At 42.5% G+C, this 22,687-nt stretch overlaps 1 protein-coding gene across 2 annotated transcripts in view; it reads left to right on the plus strand.

The window, feature by feature from the left end:
* LOC126195079 (GMP reductase 1-like) overlaps window positions 1-22,687 on the plus strand; it is an 80,226-nt gene that overhangs the window by 39,715 nt on the left and 17,824 nt on the right. For both annotated transcript variants that reach the window (XM_049933539.1, XM_049933540.1), the window contains one exon: window positions 10,410-10,612. In XM_049933539.1, the coding sequence (XP_049789496.1) occupies window positions 10,410-10,612 (203 nt within the window). The remainder of the gene's footprint in view (window positions 1-10,409; window positions 10,613-22,687) is intronic.

The following is a 22,687-nucleotide window of genomic DNA, read 5'->3' on the forward strand; positions in this document are numbered from 1 at the left end:
CAAAATTTTTTTGCATCCAAAAATTCGTCAAAGAAGGCCTAACATGCTTGCAGATGGTGTCTGCATTCTGCACGATAATGCAAGATAGTGTATTGCCCTACCAGTGATAGGAACGATCAACAAATATGGATGGGAAATACTTCATGACCCACCGCAGAGTCCTGATATGAGCCCACCAGAGTTCAATTTGTTTCCCAAATTGAAGGAACACCACCATGATAAATGTTTTGATACAACTGACAAAGCTTCCAGTGAGATGACCTGAGTAATTGACAGCTTAACAATGAAGGTGCCCTATCTGGAATATGTAAGTTGCCAAAATGTTGGGAAGCTGTTATAAGCAAGAATGGAGATATTGGAGGTGTGTAAAGGCATTTTGTAAAATAAATTATTTTATTCAATTATATCTTCCAATGTGCAGAACTTTTGAAATGACCCTCGTATAACCCCAGTGCATATCCCTCATTAGCTACAAATCAAGGTGAAAACAGACATGTCAAACAATGAACTAGATATTTGTCTTAATTCTTGGAATGTATCAGGAGGCATGGTGAATCGTTCTTAAGGGGAGCCGGAATGATGAAAATGACAAAATTAACGTTTTTTGGTTTTTTCGTTATAAAATTATTTGGAGTTTTCTGAATAAAACAAATCAAGTTTCAAGTTTCACTCTTCTAATGAATTCTAAGTGTTTTTTATTGCTGCAAAGTTGACGCGCCACGTAAACAGTTGTAGTGAGTTGGTGTGTCACCTCTGACAGCGCCGCTCACTGGCTGCAAGCAGGGTATCTTTGCGGAATTAGAAGTGGTTTGTTTTCCAACGTTGTATGGCTTTATCTCTGTGACAAGTGACTGTTCATATCAGTAAACATAAATGCTATACCGTGTGTGTTGACTTATGGAGTTTGCTTTGTGTTGTATAGATGTTCAATTTTGCGTCTTTGACGAATTTTGCTCATACCTTTTTTATGTATTTGGTTTGTGGGTATCAATATGCCCCATTTCAGCAATCGTGTGTTTAAGAAAAGGCACGATGAGTGGAAGAAGAACTCTTTTGTTGTTTCGAAGGGAGATGCTGCTCAGACTGCTTCACCGACTACTCCAAATGAATGTGATAGAACTTCTTCCATCAAGAGACTTTGTGACAGCAAAGAAAAACTTGAAAACTATGAAAGTGACAGTAATGATGTGAATGAAATTATTAACATTTCCTTGCTCTCTAATATTTTGAAACATAACATATTATCCAAGTTTGCAAAGAAAGAGGACTGGAATTGAAAATAACTTCACACATTGGTTTGGCATGTAAAATGTTACTGAAGTGTAACAAATGTGCTGCAGAAGTTTCGTTTTCTAATTCTAACAGTATTCCTCATTGTGGTAATAGTGGAGAGAAGGTGTATGATATAAATGTTAGGCTAGTGTATGGCTTGCATAGCATTGGCAAGGGCAGTGCTGCAGGGACAATGTTATGAGGAATTATGAACTTGCCAAAACCACCAACCAAGTTTGGATTTTATAATGAATTGGTGGGATCTTCTGCTGAAGATATTGCTCAAGCAACAATGAAGAAAGTAGTTGAAGAAGCTGTGACAGATAATGGGAATTGTAGAGATTTAACTGTTGCTTTAGATGGATCATGGCAACGTAGAGGTCATAAATCTCTAAATGGAGTTGTGACAGCTACCAGTGGAGACAGTTGCAAAGTAATTGATGTTGCTACTCTCTCAAAACATTGTAGATGTAAGGGCAATACCAAGGACGAACATAGTGAAAGTTGTGAAGCAAATTTTCACGGCACAAGTGGAGTGATGGAAGTAGAGGGAGTGAAAGCAATTTTTTTCCAGATCACAGCGATGGTATACTGTACAATACACTAACTATCTAGGAGATGGTGATTCTAAGGGATATAAAGCTGTAGAGGAACTCAAACCTTAGGCCAATGAAATTCACATGAAAAAACAGGAGTGCATTGGACGTGTGCAGAAGTGCATGTAGGCTCGCTTGCGCAAACTAAAGCAGACATTAGGATCACAGAAGCTTAGTGATGGTAAGACCCTTGGAGAAAGAGAAATATTGACAGATGAGGCAATTGATAGATTGCAGAGGTATTATGGGTGTGCAATTAGGCAAAATACAAGAAGCATTGATCATATGAGGAGAGCAGTATGGGCCTTATTTTTTCATACTGCATCAACAAATGAGCACCCACAACATGCACTGTGCCCCACCGGTGATGACTCATGGTGTAAGTACCAATCAGGAAAGGAATAAAACAGTTTGCGAAATGCTGTAATCGATGTAATTGAGACCATATTCAGAGATTTATCACAGCCAAGTTTATTGGAAAAGTGTTTATATGGGAAAACATAAAATCCAAATGAAAGTATAAATAATTTAATTTGGATTAGGATTCCCAAAAGAGTGTTTGTACAGATAAAAACATTGCATTTTGGAGTGTGTGATGCAGTGGCAACATACAATGAAGGAAACATTATCAAATGTGATGTGCTGTAACGTTTAGGTTTCCAACCAGGACACAACGCCATTTCCACAATGCCCCTAATTGATGAAGACTGACTAAGAGGTGCAGGAAGAAGATACAAAAGCCTACAACGTGCAGCAAAAGGGAAGAAAAGACCAGTGAAAAGGAAACTAACACTGGAAAAAGAAGAGGATGCTGATAATCCATCATGTGGGGCAGGAATGTATTAAAAAACTTTGGAAGCCATTTCCCATAACTTTAAAATTTTCATCTTTGAGGAAGATTTTCTCAAAATCTGCTAACAGTATATCAATGAAATTTATACACAATATTGTTTACTTCTTTTCCTTCTTTTTGTAACAAATTGTAAAAAATTTTTGTACAATTCAAGAGTTATAGAAGGAAAAGTGCAAAATTTTAAAGAAAAAAATAAGCATCTGTTTAAAAAAAAATTGTAAAACAAAAACCAATAAATATTTCTTAACATGGCATTATAACTTTGTAGAGAAATATTCACTGAACATGTAGTCCAAATTTCAGAGCAATATGTTTAATGGTTTTATAAAAAATGTTCCTTCTATTTGCGAAATTAACATGGAGGAGATGGATTGTTCCGGGTCCCCTTAAATACCAAAACATTATTTTTTGTAGAGGAAATTGAAGACCAGTATGTCAAGGGCATGTCAAGAAACAAAATGCAAAATGGATCTGTGGTGATTAAAATGGGCTCCGCCAATGTTGTGGATGTTGTTAACTGTGACAAACTTGGTGACATCACTCTCACAATCCCCTCTCACAGGAACCAAAATATGATTAAGGGTATAATCTTCCACAGGAACCTTGTACTTCAAACAGATAAGGAACTACATGCAACTTTGGAAAGACATAGTGTCAATTTTTCTCATCGTTTTCAGGCCTCAAGATGACAAGGTATATATGGAAGTTTTTATCTGGAATTTTGCAATTGACTTATTACCGGGAAAGTTAAGATTATGGTTTTCTGGTGTTATGTAAAATCTTATGTACAACCGAGCAAGGCAAGGTGGTTAGCACACTGGACTCTCATTTGGGAGGATGACTGTTTAATGCTGTGTTCGGCCATCCTGCTTTAGGTTTTCCGTGATTTCCCCAAATCGCTTCAGGCAAATGCTGGGACGATTCCTTTGAAAGGGCAGAAGGACATGGCAGACTTCCTTTCCCATCCTTCCGTAGTTCAATGAGACCGATGACCTCGCTGTCTGGTCTCCTCCCCCCAAACCAACCATCCCCAACCAACCATCCCCAACCAACTAACCACCCACCTTACATGAGGTGCTATAAGTGAATGAAGTTTAATTTTATGAATAAAATGTTCTAGATTGCTAAATGAAATGTCTTTATTTAATATGATGATTCCGCATCTGGTATTATCAGATATCTGCCATTAAGATGAAAGAAACATAAAGAGTAAAAGGAATTTGTTATACATCATCAAGGTCCAAAAATTTAAAAAGTTAAGAAATGTTTTCACAGGTTCGCTCACCGAAAAACCTCAAACTTTTGAAATGAGGTTCAGTATCAATACTAGAATTGATACCTCAATACCTAATCAGGGTATCAACTAAATACTGGTTTAAAAACTATACAGTTGTATGAGTTCTTGCTGACAGGTGGCACTGGTGTGGAGGATGTTGCCTTTAAATTTAATCTTTTTTTTTTTTTGTTGCTGTTACTTTATTTTTTCCTACTGCTTATAATTACGAAAAGACAAACATACTTTGAATCACAAATATATACAGTCAAAATATGAACCACGATTAAAGTAAGTGTAAATGGATACTAAAGACATTGTTTCAAATGGGGATATTTATTCCATGTAGAGATCACCTAAACTTAACACAAATATTCATTGAATCTATCAATACAGCACCCACACAAAACTAGTATCAAATACATATAACATTAACAAAAAATTGCAGTTTTAAAAGTACTACACTCCAAGGAGGAATTATCTGAATGGGACAGAAACCAGCAGATGTGATGTACATGTATAGGCAAATGTTTACACTTTCAGAAAAAGTGGATGATGAGAGAGAGCTTCACCATTGAGCAAGTCAGTAAGGCATTGGTCCACCTATGTGCCTTACACAAGCAGTCACTGACCGATCAAGTTGTTGGGTGTCCTCCTGAGAGACACCATGCCAAATTCTGCACAGTTGGTGTGCTAGATTGTCAAAATCCCAAGCTGGTTGGAGGATCCTGCCCATAATGCTCCAAACATTCTCAATTTGGAAGAGATCAGATGACCTTGCTGGCCAATTTAGAGTTTTCCAGACACTAAGACAAGCAGTAGAAACTCCTGCTGTACGCTGGTGGAAACTTACTAGTTAAAATGTTAGATGAGGATGGCTTGCCATGAAGGACAGCAAAACAGTTGTAGAATATCGTCAATGTATTGCTGTGCTGTAAGGGTGCCATGGATGACAACTACATGGCTCCTGCTATGAAAAAAATGGCATCCCAGACCATTCCTGGGTATTGAGCTGTATGGTGGGCGACTCAAGTTGGTATCCCATCACTGTCCAGGGCGTCTCCAGACATGTCTTCAAGGTCATCGTGGCTCTATTCGAAGTAGACTCATCAGCGATGAGCCCCATTTCAATTTGAGCCGCAGTGACCAGTGAAGATGTGTCTAGAGACGCCCTGGATTGTGGTGGAATAACAACTCGTCAGTCATCCATCATGCAGCCTGATGACTAGAAGTGATGGTCAGGGGTGCCATTTCTTTTCATAGCAGGACCCTTTTTGTTATCATCCATGGCTACCTTAAAGCACAGTGGTATATTGGCGATACTCTGTGCCATTTTGTTGCCTTTCATGGCAAGCCATCATGGGTTTAAATTTCAGCAAGATAATGCCCACTTGCACACAGTGAGAGTATCTACTGCTTGTCTTAATGCTTGCAAAACCCTACCTTAGCCAGAAAGGTTGCCAGATCTTTCCTCAATTGAGAACATGTGGAGCATTATGGTTAGGGCCCTCCAACCATCCCAGGATTTTCATCATCTAATGTACACTCTATCAATCAATGCCAAGCTGAATAACTGCTTGCATGAGGGCCAGAGATGGACCATGTGTTACTGACTGGCTCAATTTGTGAAGCACCTTCTCTTGAAAAAATCAGCAAATTTTTTTAAAACTGTAATCATCCTCTTGTCTGTACATGTACATCACATGTACACATTTCTGTCCCATTAAGATAAGTCCCTCATGGTGTGTCATTTTCTTGTCTTAGAGCCTATTTGCTGTTACAGTTACACATGTATAATAAGTAAAAAACTGTTCCTTATGGAGTAAAACTTCACCCAACAATATATTGAAACATGTAGATCTGTAAAATATACACTAAAAATACAATGGTTTGATTATCGAATTCAAATAGTTTGGATTCCCTACCTAGCCCAAGTATCAATAGAGAGAACACAAGCAATGGAAAATCCAGAATGGACTGTAACAGTGTTATGAAAAGAATAGTTGCTACTCACTATATAGTGGAGATGCTGAGTTGCAGATAGGCACAACAAAAAGACTGTCACAAATGAGCTTTTGGCCAACAAGGCCTTTATCAATAAAAAGATGACAGACGGACAGAGTCTGGCTTCAGGTGCCAGGCTGTAGTCACATTTATGTGAGTGGCATCTGCGTGGGAGTGTGTTGTGTGCGCGTGTGCATGCACATCTGTCACCTTGTTGGCCGAAAGCTCATTTTATGAGTCTTTTTGTTGTGCTTATCTACAACTCAGCATTTCCACTATATGGTGGGTAGCAACTATCCTTTTCATAACATTGATAGAGAGAACTTGTCAGAGATAATCAGGCTCCAGGTAACGTAGTGCACAGCCGCTGCAGCAAGCACCTGAGGTGGCGCCACCCTCCGATGATTGTTTATTATGTACTGCAGCCAGGTCCTGCTAGTCACTTAAGTCTTATGTGCACACTATCGGATAACAGAGTATTTTGATCTTGCCTGATTAGCATTTCATCATTTGAACTTTTCCCTGGATTGTGGTAGACACTTAGATGACTTCATTAGGTTCTGGCCGTGGTTATTATTTGACCTCATGGTCTCCACTGTCAGTCACCACTAGAATTGCTTGTTCCATTCCACTGGTCTCCTCATTGCCACTAGTTCGACTAATCATAAACTATTTTTCTATGTATTACACTCATTTTAATCATATAGTATAATTTGAAGGTGTATATTTTAAAATTAAAGTACTGTCTGTATTTTTATAGGTGTAAGTCGAAGAGAAAAATAGATTAGAAGTAGTACCATAATTTGAAAGCAGTGTCTCCCACACTAGTGCCACCAGTTGGTTAGAATGTATATCTTCGAATAATTTTTAAACCAGGTTTTAGTTGACACCCCAATCAGATTTCAATTTTAGTATCAATGCTGAAATTTGTTTTACAAGTTCAAAATTTTCTTGTTAGTGAACTTTTCAAGATCTTTTTTAAGCGAGAAAAATTTTCAAAAAAGTTTGAAATAATGTGTGAATTTTGTTGAGAGTTGCTAAGTGCTATCATTCTCAAATACTAAATGAATGCACTCTGAGTAATTTGCATACTGTGAGTTGCACTATTTCAAGACATATACATAGTTTCGAATTTTAATACTTATCTTCTTGCACTAAATCTTCAATATAAGATTATAGCTCTTAATGACTAGATACTAAAAGTATCTTAAATTTTTAAATTTGGTCTATAATTACATGAAATGTTGAAAATCAAATTTTTGTTGACCCTGAAAACTGTTGTTAACCTGGCAATTGGAACTGTAATGTACAGTGTGTCGCAGGAGAAATGGTCAGTATTCAGGGATATGACAAGAGTACTCATTGAAAGCAAGAAACATGCTATGCGCATAAGCCCCTTTCTGAATAGTTTGTGAGAAAGATATGGTTTACAGTACAGTTGTTTTTGGACTAGCGGCATGCCCTGTATTTTTTACCACCCAACCTTTGCTAAGTTTCATTTGATTGTTGCTTTCGATATCTTTGCTCTGGAATCTTTTTGCCATGAGAACTGTGATGTACTTCCAGCCTGTCCACTTCTTGCTAGATGAGCAAGGGAATATCTCAATTGTACTTACCCTGACTGCTGGATTGGTTATTTTAGTACAGTTAACTGGCCACAAAGATTGCCAGATCTTACGCCATTAGATTTATTGTTTATGGGACTGGGTGAAGTCTGGGATGTGCAAACAGATGGTGAATACACAAAATTAACTATTTGGTCACACCGTGGACTCTGCTGCCCTCATTAAGGAATGTGTAGAGGCACTCAGACAAGCAACAAGCAAGAATGCACAAATATATTGAAGTTGACAGTGGGATATTCGAACATTTATTGTGAATTGTACAACTGCTGTAATGTGTTGTGTACTGTATAGCCCCAATTACAGAAACCCTAATAACCAACCATCTGTTGTAAAAGAAGTAGGAAAATTAGTCATTCTGACACTGACGGCAGCTACTGACGACAAAATTTATACTTGTGATAATTTGACCAACAGGAATGTCATGTGAATAATAATATTTATCATGAAATAGAGACTGAATGAAAGAACATGATAGGATACGAAACAAAAACATCAAAGAAAGAATTGCAAAATAATTAAAAATGAAGGTTAAAGCCCAGATGGTAAATTGGCCAAAGATAACATTTACCACAGGAGGAGTTGTAGCCGCATCAAAAAGTTAGTTTTATGTGACTACACTGTAACTCAGAAATGGAAATGTAAGCTTCAGTTGCTATCTAGTCGCTCTCTAGTACTATTGTGATAGTAGCATGCATGTAAGCGCTACTAGATTGTTTTAAGCTAGTCGGAAGTTTGAAAGTTTTGCGATATAGACTGAAGTATTATTCAGAAGTCATACTAAAGCAAAGTCATCTTTACCATTAGCAAGATAACGGGATACGGAGATTCATGACAAAATTGAATCATGTGAGATTTGTGATGGGGCATAGCCTTCGTGATACTGAATAAGCACGAACATTCAAGGACATTGATAAAGAAAGATCGCTGACAGAAAAACAATTATTAGTCTCGAGTAGGTAACAGACAAATGCAAACACGAAGAACGTACAATTGCGCCGAGTTGTCAGAAGTTGTGGTCACGACAGGATTACTGATGCAAACGGAAGCAATTCGCTGATTGAAAAATCGGTGTGTGCACTCAGCGTAGGGACAATTAATTACAAGGAACAATAAAATTGGATTCAGACTTTAATTCTTCATGTCGCCTACATAATTGAATAGACATTATCATTTGTACTAGTGACAATTAATTGACTATTAAAATATTATGAAGTGAGAAGTGAATTCATGGTTATTTAACTGTGAACAGTCATTGGTTTGTCCCAAGATTACGACACACTCTGAACATTACTTAAGTATATGTTATCTCTGGAATTACGTCTTGTAGTTATTGAACACGCGATGTAGCGGCGTCTTGACGACAGAATAACAATTTATCAACTTAACATCCTCACAATTCCATAGCACAACTTGGGTGATGGATTGAAGATTCAAGACTTTATATTATTAATATTCAACATCCATTATCTAACCAGGCATAAATAGACTCACAACAAAAGAAAACTGGTGGTCATCATTTCAGGGCAAAGGAGACATTGCGTCATCGAGTGGTGCAATTGCCGCATTTATCAGTGAAGAAGGAAGAGCAGCTTACACATTGACACTCTGCTCTATCAAAACATTGACATTAACCATGAAAGACGGTATCTGAAATATTGCCAAACCAGGTGAGGAGTTTGTTTTCTTATTACTTACTGGGTGGCGTTGTCATGAGTGACAGACACCCTTCCACATCATACCAACTGGGACAACCATCACCACTGAGTCATGTCAACTCTAAGGAGATGCAGATTCCACAGTACGATAATGCTTAGAGCTGAATATGTTAAAAATGTGTTTTTCAATTGATACTTTGGAAAACACATATTGTAATGTTTACTAACTGTTGTACATATGTAAACCTGGCAGTGTATTGAATAATAGACTATATAAATAACAATGTACATCAAGTGTGTTCTATCTCAGAAACCATTTGAAACAGGGCATATGTCTGTATGAAGTTTTTTGCTTCAAATGATTGTACATTGTCATCCTGAATATTGACCATTTCTCCTGGGATACCCTGTAAATGCCAATTGGCAGACATTTAGCACTTTCTTAATGATAGATACAGCTCCTCTCAGATGCAACCATGAAGAGTTCGTTCTCAGCAAAACTAACAATACCACTTTCCTCATAACTTTTGGAATCCAGACTTCAACATTTAGAGGGTCTGATAACAGGATATGGGGGCCTCATATAACACTGAATTCTCAATGTTAGAGATAATGTGTAGTTCTGTGATCAAATGCATGTGTGTATTGCTGTGTACTTAATGAGAATATTAGACTCATATGTAATGCTTCTGTTGCTGCAGTTTTAACAATCATAAATATATTTGTCTCAAAGAATGTATACTAAAATTCCTGGCTTCTGTTGTAGTATAACATTTTGCAGATGAAACAAGATAATGATAGGCAGAAAAGTTTAGGGAGCATGAAATAAAAAGGCAAATTCAAAAGTACAGAAAGAAGGGGAGGGATAGAAAAAGATATATTGGGAAAGAAAAAATGGAAAGTTATCTAAAAGACTTAAGAAGAGAAGGCAGAAAAAATTAGTTGATGTGTATGCGATTATTTTTCTACTCATAATATTAGTACCTTTGAAATTTTATTTGAAAAAGGAAGTAAAATTGTAAAGAAGCCATGTATTTGTTTGATGATTGTTTTTGTAAGCCACATTTTATGTAGTTTTGACTGACTGTGACACAGTACATAAGTTTGTTAAAGCACAAATTTTTCTTTCAGGATGGAGGCTGCACTTGTCCAGGTGATGTAGCGAAGGCATTTGGTGCTGGAGCAGATTTTGTAATGATGGGGGGAATGTTTGCTGGCCATGATCAGTGTGGTGGTGAAACAATTCAGCGAAATGGGAAGAAATACAAGCTTTTCTATGGAATGTCTTCTAGCACTGCAATGGACAAACATGCTGGAGGGGTAGCTGAATACAGGTGATAATGTGTACTCTTATTTTGTGTTGCTGCATTGAATTATAACTGCTCTCTCTCTCTCTCTCTCTCTCTCTCTCTGTCTGTGTGTGTGTGTGGGGGGGGGGGGGTTTCTGAATATAACTGAAGTCTACCAGCAGACCGATAACTAAGTATCATGTCTGCTTCAGTCATAACAACATATTGCACAGCACACATGCATAGGGCTGCTGTTTTTGTAGTCAGTATCCCCCATCATTTCCTTTCTTTTGAGTACCCGTTACAGATTCACAGAGGAGCTAAGATGCTGGTCTTAATATTGGGGACTGAGTGAAGCTGTGCATATTATAAGGCTGTGGACTCTCACAATCTGGAGGAGTGCAGGTCATATGCCCATTTGGCATATCTGCCCAGGGCACAGGATAACCTCAGTACAGCTCTGGAAGTGATGATTGTCATCACTCCTTATTGCTTTTTCTCTATTGAAGATTGGAACACAATTGTCACAGCAAGAGTTGTCATTGTGTAGCTGTCCAACAGAGAACTCTCTTATACAGCCTGAAATGTTTATTCTTTCATTGTTGAACAGGGTGAATGTTCAGAAGATATTGGGAATGCCATAAATACTGGTACCCAAACCACGTCACCCAGAGTCAGTGGAAAATTGTCAACTGTCTACTGGTTTACAAGAGCCAGATGGATTACTATTGAGGATACTATTGCCAGATGACAGTTGATCAGGCAGTCCTGGAGATTATCACAATATTCAAAAATAGTCACCAAATCCTGATGACATTCCTGCCAAGGTATTAACCCCCAGGGAGCCTATGTCTCATTTTTGGATATGTCCCTAGCAAGTGTGGGGCTCCAGACCAGTGTTATGTCTCTCCTGTAATGCAGTTCCTGCTTCCTCCTATTCTATTCCCCACTCACTCTTATCATTGCCAAATCTCGTGATGACAGTATGGCTTCACTTATCTTGGTGTATTCTCATGAGCTCTTCAGTTATTTCTATCATCCTTACCCTGATATGAGCTACAGCCATTCCCAAATTTTTCCAATGTGTAGATTGTGCAGGGAAGGGTATCTGCCCTTGTATGACCATCCTAGCACCCATCCATGTCAGACAAAAAACATAATGCAGTAGCCAGTTCATTGTAGCGGTTGCCTTGTACCTGCACTGTTGTAGCCCCCTGACAAGAATTGTGCTGCTGGCGTCTGCACTGTAATTACTCCACCCATTCTAAGGAATGCCCCCTGTGGGTCCAGGGTCAGAATAGGCCTGAGGTATTCCTCCCTGTTGTACTAGGTGACTAAAATGAGTTTAACACGTTTCGGCCTTTATGTGATGGTCCCCTGTGGGGTTTGACCTCCATTCTTCAAAATTTTCTCGAAGGGTGAGCCAATTGGGGAAGGGCGCCTTACAAGGTGCATCATGTCCACCATGCATTGAGATCTTTAGCCCACTTTCTCATCGTCGCATTGCAGTCCTGCCCATTCTCCATCTCTTGGGCGAGGACACCTTCCTGGGTGCGTTTTCCACCGTGCACTATCGATTTCTGCGTTGACAATGACTGTGGACTTCTTTGCACCTGATATCCAGCATGGTAGCCAGTCCGTTCTGGTAGGGACGCCATGTCCCCTGTTGCCCCTGTTGGTTGTACCCCCCTGACCACACAGGGATCGCTCTGCTGATGCCTACGTCGTTAACTCCCCACGTATGCAAAGGGGTAGATGCCCATCCCCCTGTGGCATTGGGACTCCCGGCAATGGCCATCCTGCCAGGTGGCCTTTGCTGTGGCTGGGTGGCACCCGTGGGGACGGCCGCTGGTTGAAGTGGGTGGCATCAGGGCAGATGACACGCAATGAAGCGTAGTCCATCTTGCTGGTGGTGAAACACCAGCAGTCTCTAAGTGATCACAAGCTCAATTCAACGCACAGAAGTACGACCCCAAATAGCTCCCCTCCCTGGCCACACCATGGGAGGAACGTGAGGCTAAGGATGGCAGTAGATCTTATTCACCCCGGTACCTTGTATGTTAGAGAGCTGATGGAGAATCTTTCATGATGAAGAAGCCTCAGTTTTTTGTTGAGCATTTAGAGGACAAGTTCGGGGATGTGGAGGACTTGTCCAAAATGAGATCTGGGTCAGTCTTTATCAAAACAGCATCCTCTGCCCAGTCATGGGCATTACTCGCTTGTGACAAGCTGGGGGAAGTTTCTGTAACCATCATGTCCCATAAGAGCTTAAATATGGTCCAGGGTATCATATTTCACAGAGACCTTCTTTTGCAGTCCGACGATGAGCTGCGCGCCAATTTAGAGCAGCGAGGTGTACATTTCGTCTGGCGTGTCCACCGGGGTCTGAAGGACAATCAGGTTGCCACCAGTGCCTTCATCTTAGTCTTTGAGGGCGATACATTGATGAGAAGGTCAAGGTGATGGTCTACCGGTGTGATGTAAAGCCTATCCCTCCCCCGATGCGGTGCTTTAAGTCCTGGAAGTTCGGCCTTATGTTTTCCCGCTGTACTTCCAGTGTCACATGCCGAGATTGCGGACACCCATCACATCCCAATACTCCATGTGCCGTGCTTCCCATCTGTGTCAACTGCAGAGAGCACCATTCATCTTGCTCGCCAGACTGCAGGATTCTCCAGGAAGAAAGGAAAATCATGGAGTATGAGACCCTGGACAGACTGACCTACACTGAGGCTAAGAGAAAATTTGAATGCCTGCATCCTGTGCATATGACATCATCTTACGCTGCCGCTACAACAGTTCTGGCACCATCAGCTCCGCCAACCTAGGTCATCTCTCAGAGCCAGAAGACTACACCTGCCCCCTTGATGGTGGGGGGGGGGGGGGCATTTCCCTCCTTCTTGCTCCTGCACCATCTACTTTGGGAGCAACCCTCCCCCCCACCCCCCTGGCCCAACCATCAGGGACATCCGTCGCCACTTCTAAGCCAGAGAAGTGTAAGTGTTCTTCGGCTTCTCTCGCTAGGAAGGGGTCCCTTGGGTCACTCCCTTCCCAGGTTTCTTCTAGTGGGAAAGATTACACCCACCAGTGGCTGAAGAGCCCAAACGCAGCTGGTCGTAGGGCTTCATGCTCATCCTCAGTCTCGGAGACTCACCCAGTGAAGTCCTCCCAGCCAGGGAACCCAAGGAGCAGTGGGAGATATCCAAAAAGAAAAGCCTTAAGACCAAGGAAATTGCGGTGGCACCCTCACCACTGCTACCTACAAGCTCTGCGGCTGAGGATGGGGTGGAGATTTTGGCATTCGCTGCGGACCTAGATCTTGCCAGACCCTCAGATACCATAGATATAGACTGCTCAGGCAATAAATCGGTGGCAGCAGGTGACTCTGAGGCGTAAACTGCCTCATTGAATGTTCCATGCCTTCCCAGTCTCACAATGTCATCCTCCAGTGGAATTGCGGTGGTTTTTTCCACTGCCTAGCTGAGCTACGGTAACTGTTAAGCTTTACACCTGCTATCTGCATTGCCCTCCAGGAAACCTGGTTCCCAGCAATGCGGACCCCTGCCCTCTGTGGCTATAAGGGATATTACAGGAACCGTAGCGACTATAATCGAGTGTCAGGTGGAGTTTGCATTTATGTCATAAACTTGGTCTGTAGTGAACATGTGCCCCTTCAAACCCCTCTTGAAGTTGTGGCTGTCAGAATAAGGGCAATGCAGGAAATAACCGTCTGCAGTGTACATTTTCCTCCAGATGGTGCAGTACCTCTGAATGCATTAGCTGCAGTGATTGATCAACTCCCTAAACCTTTCCTACTTTCGGGAGATTTTAATGCCCATGACCCCTTGTGGGGTGGTACCATGCTTACTGGCTGAGGGAGAGATGTCAAAACTTTACTGTCGCAATTCAACCTCTGCCTCTTAAATACTGGGGCCACCACACATTTCAGTGTGGCTCATGGTAGTTACTTGGCCATTGATTTATCAATTTTCAGCCCAGGACTTCTCCCATCTTTCCACTGGAGAGCACGTGACAACCTGTGTGGAAGTGACCACTTCCCCATCTTCCTGTCGCTGCCCCAGTGTCAGCCACACTTATGCCTGCCCAGATGGGCTTTCAACAAGGCGGACTGGGGAACTTTCACCTCTGCTGTCACCGCTAAATCTCCCCCACATGGTAACATCGATGTGATGCTTGAGCAAGTGACTAGAACAATTGTTTCTGCGGCAGAAAACTAAATCCGTTGTTCTTTAGGGTGCCCGAGGCGTAAGGCAGTCCCCTGGTGGTCACCAGAAGTCACTGAAGCAATTGAGGAGCATCAGTGAGCTCTACAGCGGCACCCTTCCCTGGAGCACCTCATAGCCTTTAAACGGCTTTGTGCCCGTGTTTGCTACCATATCAAACAACGGAAGGAGGAGTGTTGGGAAAGATACGTTTCCACCATTGGGTGCCACACATCACCTTCCCACGTCTGGCGTCTGGGCAAAGATCAAACATCTCTTCGGGTACCAGGCCCTAACAGCTGTCCCCAGTGTAAATGGCGAGTTATGTACCAACGCAAACGCGATTGCCGAGCACTTTGCTCGAGCCTCTGCGCCGGATAATTACCCCCCTCCCTCCCACCCCAACCTTTCGCACACTCAAACAGCAGCTGGAAGGGAATGTCCTCTCATTCACTACATGCTGCAGTGAATCCTATAATGCCCCATTTACAGAGTGGGAGCTCCTCAGTGCCCTCTGTCGTGCGCCCACAAAACCCCTCTACTACTACTACTCAGTGCCCTTGCACATTGCCCCGACACAGCTCCTGGGCCTGACCGCATCCACAGCCAGATGATTAAACATCTCTCATCTGACTACAAGCAACATCTTCTCATCACCTTCAACCAGATCTGGTGCGGTGGCGTCTTTCCATCGCAATTGCGGGAGAGTACCATCATTCTGGTGCTCAAACCCGATAAAAACCCGTTTGATGTGGATAACTATCGGCCCATCAGCCTCACCAATGTTCTTCGTAAGCTGCTGGAACGTCTGCTATGTCGGCGGTGTGGTTGGGTCCTGGAGTCCGTGGCTTGCTGGCTTCATGTCATGGCGGCTTCCGCCAGGGTCGCTCTACCACTTATTATCTTATGTCCATCGAGTCTGCCATCCGAACAGCCTTTTCCAGATGGCAACACCTGATTGCCATCTTTTTTCACTTACATAAAGCATACGGCACGACTTGGTGACCTCATATCCTTGCTACATTACATGAGTGGGGTCTCCAGGGACCACTCCCGATTTTTACCCAAAACTTCCTGTTGTTCCATTCTTTCCATGTCCAAGTTTGTGACTCCCATAATTCCATCCATACCCAGGAGAATGGAGTCCCGCAGGGCTCTGTATAGAGTGTCTCTCTATTTTTAGTGGCCATTAATGTCTAGCAGCAGCTGTCGGGCCTTCCGTCTCACCTTCTCTGTATGCAGATGACTTCTGCATTTTGTACTGCTGCTTCCAGTTTTCAGCCGCAAAGTCGTGTGTCACGCACTTCTGTCGGCGTTGTACTGTTCATCCGGAACCCGCACTTTACCTTAATGATGATCCACTCGCTGTAGCGGAGACATATCAGTTCCTAGGACTGGTTTTGGATGCTCAATTGACTTGGCTCCCTCATCTTCGTCAGCTTAAGCAGAAGTGCTGTTAGCACCTCAGTGCCCTCCGTTGCCTGAGCAACACCAATTGGGGTGCAGATCGCTGTACGCTGCTGCATCCCTTGTCAAATCCCGAATTGACTATGGGAGTGTGGTTTATGGTTTGGCAGCACCTTCAGTGTTGCATTTACTCGACCCTGTGCACCACTGTGGGGTTTGACTAGCAACGGGAGCTTTTAGGATGAGTCCAGTGACCAGCTTACTGGTGGAGGCTGGTGTCCCTCCACTGCAGATCAGACATGCACAACTGCTTGCCAGTTACGCAGCATACAATCATAATTCCCCTGAGCATCCGAATTACTGTCTCCTTTTCCTGTCTGCGGCAGTCCATCTCCCACATAGGTGGCCCAGATCGGGGATAACAATTGTGGTTCGCGTGCGGTCCCTTCTCTCTGAACTGGAGTCCTTCCCTTTACCACCTCTACTTGCAGTCCGTTAATGTATGCCTCCATGGTGTACGCTTCGGCTGCAGCTTCGTCTGGTCCTTTTGCATGGCTCTAAGGACTCCATTAACCCTGCCACTCTCCGCTGTCACTTTCTCTCGATTCTTGACGTGTTCTGGGGCTCTGAAGTGGTTTACACTGATGGCTCAGTGGCTGATGGTCACGTAGGCTTCGCATATGTTCATGGAGGACATATTGAGCAGCACCCCTTGCCAGCTGCCTGCAGTGTTTTCACTGCAGAGTTGGCGACCTTATCTCGTGCTCTTGAGTACATATGCTCATGCCCTGGCGAGTCATTTCTCCTGTGTACTGACACATTGAGTAGCCTACAAGCTATCGGCCAGTGCCACCCTCGCCACCCTCTGGTAGCGTCCATTCAGGAGTCCATCTATGCCCTGGAGCAGTACCGCCATTCCGTGGTGTTTGTGTGACTCCAGGACACCTAGGAATCCCCAGCAACGAACTTACCGACAGGCTGACCAAACAGGCAACGCGGAAACCGCCGCTTCCGGAGATAGGCATCTCCGAAGATGACCTGTGTTCTGTCTTACACCACAGGGTTTTCAGGCTTTGGGAGATGGAATGGCATAACAGCACGCACAACAAACTGCATGTCATTAAGGAGACTATGAATGTGTGGAAGTCTTCCATGCAGGCCTCTCACAGGGAATCTGTTGTCCTCTGCCGGCTCCACATTGGCCATACTTGGGTAACACATGGTTACCTACTCTGTCATGAGGACTCATCTCAGTGTCGCTGTGGCTCCCAAATGACAGTTGTCCACCTGTTGCTGGACTGCCCACTTTTAGCCGCTCTGCGGCAGACTTTTAACTTTCCCAGCACCCTGCCTTTGGTGTTGGGCGACAATGCCTCCACAGCAGCTTTAGTTTTACATTTTATCTGTGAGAGTGGGTTTTATACTTCTATGTAGTTTTTATCGCATGTCCTGTGTCCCTCTGTGTCCTCCACTCTAGTGCTTTTAGGGTGGAGGTTTTAATGTGTTGCAGAGTGGCTGGCTTCCCCCCCCCCCCCCCCCCCCCAACCTTTTTTTTTTTTTTTTTGGCCAGCCACTGTAATCTGCTTTCATGTTTTCCTCTCTTCTGTTTCTAGCCTCTCTGTTGCTTTCTTGTCCTCTTTTGTTCCTTTTAGTGTTCGTTGCCTTCTCTTTGTTCTTGTGGCTTTTCCTTTCTTTCCATTTTGTGTTATATGTTCCGTCCATTTTATTCTCGCACTTGTGGCATTGTTTTATTAGGAACAAGGGACTGATGACCTCGTAGTTTGGTCCCTTCTCCGGCCTTTAAACCAACCAACCATTCTAAGGAATAAGTGCCCATCCCCACTGGGGCACTACTGGTGTCTGCACTGTGATTTTTCCACCCATTCTAAGGAATAAATGCCCATGCCTATTGGGGCACTGGAACTCTGGCTGATCTTAGTGGGTGACACCAGGGTGGATAGTCTGCCATGAAGTAACTCAAATATACTCAAATGAGACCATAATTGGAACTCTGTGATGCCCACCATGACAGCCCAAAGTGTTCTCACCCTGTCTATGCCGTGGGGAATGGACAGCAACATCAACATGGAGAACCCTACTCACCACTGTACTCGATCTATACTAGACTAGATAGTGAGACCTTTCTACTGACCAGACCCCAAAAAGGTAAGTACTGAGAGGTGACAACATTGCAAAAGATATAGGACAGCTCCCTCCTGATCAAGAAAGTGGAACTTGACTTTGCTCAGTCTGGAGCCTTATTTTCATTCACTTCTTTGGGCAGTATTCCAGTCACTCTCCATAGGATTTTTAACAAAACACTATGCATTATCTTTTACTCATACTTGATATTACAATGGGATGAAGAACTACATGCCAACCTGGAATGGTGAGAGGTCCAGCATATCCAGAAGGCACCAAGTCACGAGAGCATTTATTCTAGCATTAAAAGAGATGGTGCTCCTGGAAAAGGAGAACATTTACATGAGGATGGTTTACCTTTGTGATGTCAAATCATACAGATCACCACATACACTATGCATCCATTACAAACATAGGTCATCTTGGTGTCCCTGTGTCAATTATGGATGAACTCAGCATGATAGAAACATTGTGTCTATCCTATACATAGTGTCAGGTGTGAGAATTGGCACCCTTCCCACATGCCGATTTCCTATTTGTTGCTAAAAAGTAGTACAAATGCATTCATCTGTTATCATGACAACTGTGGGAAAAAAAAAAAAAATGCTGCCCATCCAGATCAGCCCATCACCCTGCAATGAAATGATCATGATCTGAGGCAGTGTCAACCATTTTATCATGTTATCTCCTACCAAGATTGTGGACCTCAATCCTTCATTCTCACCTGGATAAGCATTCATCTTCTCTGGCGTCTTCTGGCAGAGGGGACTCCTCCGAGTAATCTCCTTTCTAGATCCAGGTAAACTTGACATCAGCCAGCGGCTGAAGAAACTGCAGGCTGTGGAGCTCCCCCCTCATCTTCTGTTACTGATCAGAAATTGGACATTCCTTTGCAGACCTAAAAACCTTCAGAAGTTCAAAAGGCAAAGAATGCCACGGTAAAGGTGATTCTGACAGATTCAATGGCCCCTGGATCACCCTGTTCTAACTGACCTCCAGTCTATTCCTGGACATTGTACAAATGTAGATGGTGGTAAGTCAATACTCTGGAGCGTGATTTACTACTCTAGCCTTTTCATTCTCCTCCATAGTACACCCATGGGTTCTACTCCCGGCTCCCCAAACTATGACAGCTATGTCATTCTATCTTGCAAATCTGTATTACTCTTTAAGAAATCCTTCTTCCTGGTAATCACTATCCTAAGCTGCATTCATATTGTGCGCACTGTAGGAAACATGCCAGTTCCTAGAGGGCATATGGAGTAGTCTGCATGTTCATTCACACAAATAAATGGATGCCTCAGCAAACAGTGTTGGAGGTGGTGATCTTTTTTATTTGAACAACCACTTATTTCACTATTTGCAACACTTAGCTGCCATCAGCCATCATACAGAAATATGGTACCCTGAGTTGCTTAACTTGATACAGCAATTTTCCACACCCATCCCACTGCTTGCGGGGTTTTAATGTGCATAGTCCCTCCCTGGGAGAGTTCCAGACAATCTAGTTGGTGTATTCTCACTGAAAAGCTGCTTGATGATTTTGAATTGTTTTCTCAATGACAAATCCCTTACCTATTTCAGTGCAACACACAGCTTTTTCTCATCCATTGATACTACTCTTTCCTTGCTCAACTTAGTCAACTTATTACAGTAGACTGTATGTAATGATCACATTCCAACCCAATTAAGAGTGACAGGCTCATCAGGCATTCCAGAGGGCATACTCACACTTTGAATGCTGATTTTGCTGTTGTGCCATCTGGACTTATTGACAGTGTTCATGATGTAACAACTGTGATTACCATTGCATCTGATGTAGAAATCCCATTCACAAGGTGGCCTGAGGAAATTGTGGCGACAATCCAAGACTGCCAGTAAGATTTTCAACAATTCCTGTTATACCCCTAGATGGCCAGTCTCATAATCTTCAAACAGCTGTGATTTAAAGTTCTCCGTGACTACTCCCAGCATTCAACTTCGTGGTGGTATTTCCCCTTGTTCATTTGTCAAAATACAACATTTTGCAACAATCCACACTGCAACTGCATCAGTGACTGCTTCTTACACTCCCACTTTCAAGGCATGTAAAGATAGGCTGGAGGACATCTACTTGACCTTTACTGTATACTGTACAGAGCTATATTACCAACTACTAACAAAATAATGAGAGATGCTTTGTGTCTTCAACTCATCTCAAGACATAGCCCCAGAACCTGACTTGATCTGTAATCAAATGATTTGATACCTGACTGTGGATTAGAAAAAATTAAATTATCAGTTTTTCATTATGAAACATCCTGGCTTAGAAGTGGATGCCCCCATACTGATGGAAGATCTTCACCCCAATCCTTAAGCCAGAATAGGACCCAGCTTCCACTGATAGCTACCGACTAATCAGCCTTACTTGTGTGCTATGTAAATGACTTGAGGAGACTGTGATCCATTGACTGTGCTGGATGTATGGAGCCTTTTATCCACCTACCAGTGTGGTCCGCATCAGGCATCAGGTCACATTAGAAACTGCAGTAGGACTAGCTCTTACTAAACACCATGATTTTATTGCCATTTTCTTCGACTTACATAAAGTGTGTGACACCGCCTGCTGCCATCATACCTTGACCACTCTCCATGGTTGGGGTTTTTGTGGTGGGTTACTGGCATTTATCTAAAATTTCTTGTCCCAATAGTCATTCAAGGTTAGTCGAAACACATCCAAGTTCACCACAGTTGTAGGAGAATGGTGTACCACAGTGCTCCGTCCTCAGCATCTCCCTTTTCCTCAGAACTATCAATGGACTTGTGTGCTAATGTGAGACCAATGGTTACTCCTGCCATCAACGTAGATGATTTTCGCATTTGATACAGCTCTGTCCATACCCTCACTGAGTGATAGATCCAAGGAGTCATTCAGAGAGCTTTGTCTGGGCCCTCGACCATGATTTTCATTTTTCCCATGCCAAAGCAGACTTGAACTTCAACCAGTGCACCAGGATCTACCCTAACTTAGAACATAAACTAGAAACTCAGCATCTTGAAGCAGATGTACAGCCCTGTTTTGTGGGCATACTCTTTGGCAATAAGCTGATGTAGCTGTCGCACATCTGTCAGCCCAATTTAAGTTGCTTGCAGAGACTAAACTTCTCGGTCATACCTCTGTGGGCTTGGGTCACACCACTGTTACATTCTTAACTTTTACCATGGCTGGACCATGGATCCCAAGTGTGTGGTTCAGTGGGTTCAGTGACCCTATCAGCATTGAGGCTACCAGACTCAAGACACTGTCGTGTGGTAAGGCTTGCCTCTGAGGCTTTCTAAGCAAGGCCAGGTGACCGTCTTCTGATGGAGTCTGGCTTCCTATCTAGATGGTTTCTGTACCACCACCTACTGCTTAACTATGCCTCCACAGTCTGCCAATTCCCTAACCAACCAAACTATAAAATTCTTTTCCTTCCCCATGAGTGTTGCCTCTTGATGCTTGATGTAGGGTATAACTCCAAATTGGAATTTGGCTGGAAATCCTCTGTGGTGATCTTTAAATCTTTTTCTCTCTCCACTCGACTGTATCCATTGGATGACTTTATGTACCCCCCTCCCTCTTATTCTACCTATATCATAGGTTAAGAGGTTACATCTATTGCACAGCTTTTAAATTTCTTTTTGCCCCATTTCACATCAACACATTTTTCTCTCTGTTATCTGTGAGTCCTGAGGTACCAAACTCATCTGTGGTAAAGGCTGTAGAAATACCAGAAGGACAGGATACACTTTGAATTATATGAGCAACCAGGAATACATTCTCTGCCAGAGATCTGTGTCATTTTCACAAGCTACTGTCAGAGCCTTCCTTTTTACCTAGAGGTACACCATGGAGAGCCATCATCAAATGTAGAAGTAACTTAGGGTATGCCCCAGGGAAGTGTATTGGGACCATTGCTGTTCATGTTATATATTAATGATCTTGCAGACAATATATTAATCAGGATTTTGCAGATGACGCAATTGTCCATAATGAAGTACTATCTGAAAGAAAGCTGCATAAATATTCAGTTGGATCTTGATAAGATTTCAAAATGTTGCAAAGACTGTCACTTGCTTTAAATGTTCAGAAATGTTAAATTGTGTTTTTCACAAAATTAAAAAAAAATAGTATCCTATGATTATAATATCAATGAGCCACTGTTGGAATAAGCCAACTCATATAAATACCTGGATGTAACACTTTGTAGGGATATGAAATGGAATGACGACACAGGTTCAGTTGTGGGTAAAGCAGGTGGTAGACTCCAGTTTATTGATAGAATACTGGGGAAGTGTAATCAGTCTACAGAGGGGATTTCTTACAAAA

This window comes from Schistocerca nitens, chromosome 7 (genome assembly GCF_023898315.1).
Source record: "Schistocerca nitens isolate TAMUIC-IGC-003100 chromosome 7, iqSchNite1.1, whole genome shotgun sequence".
NCBI classification, from domain to species: Eukaryota; Metazoa; Arthropoda; class Insecta; order Orthoptera; family Acrididae; genus Schistocerca; species Schistocerca nitens.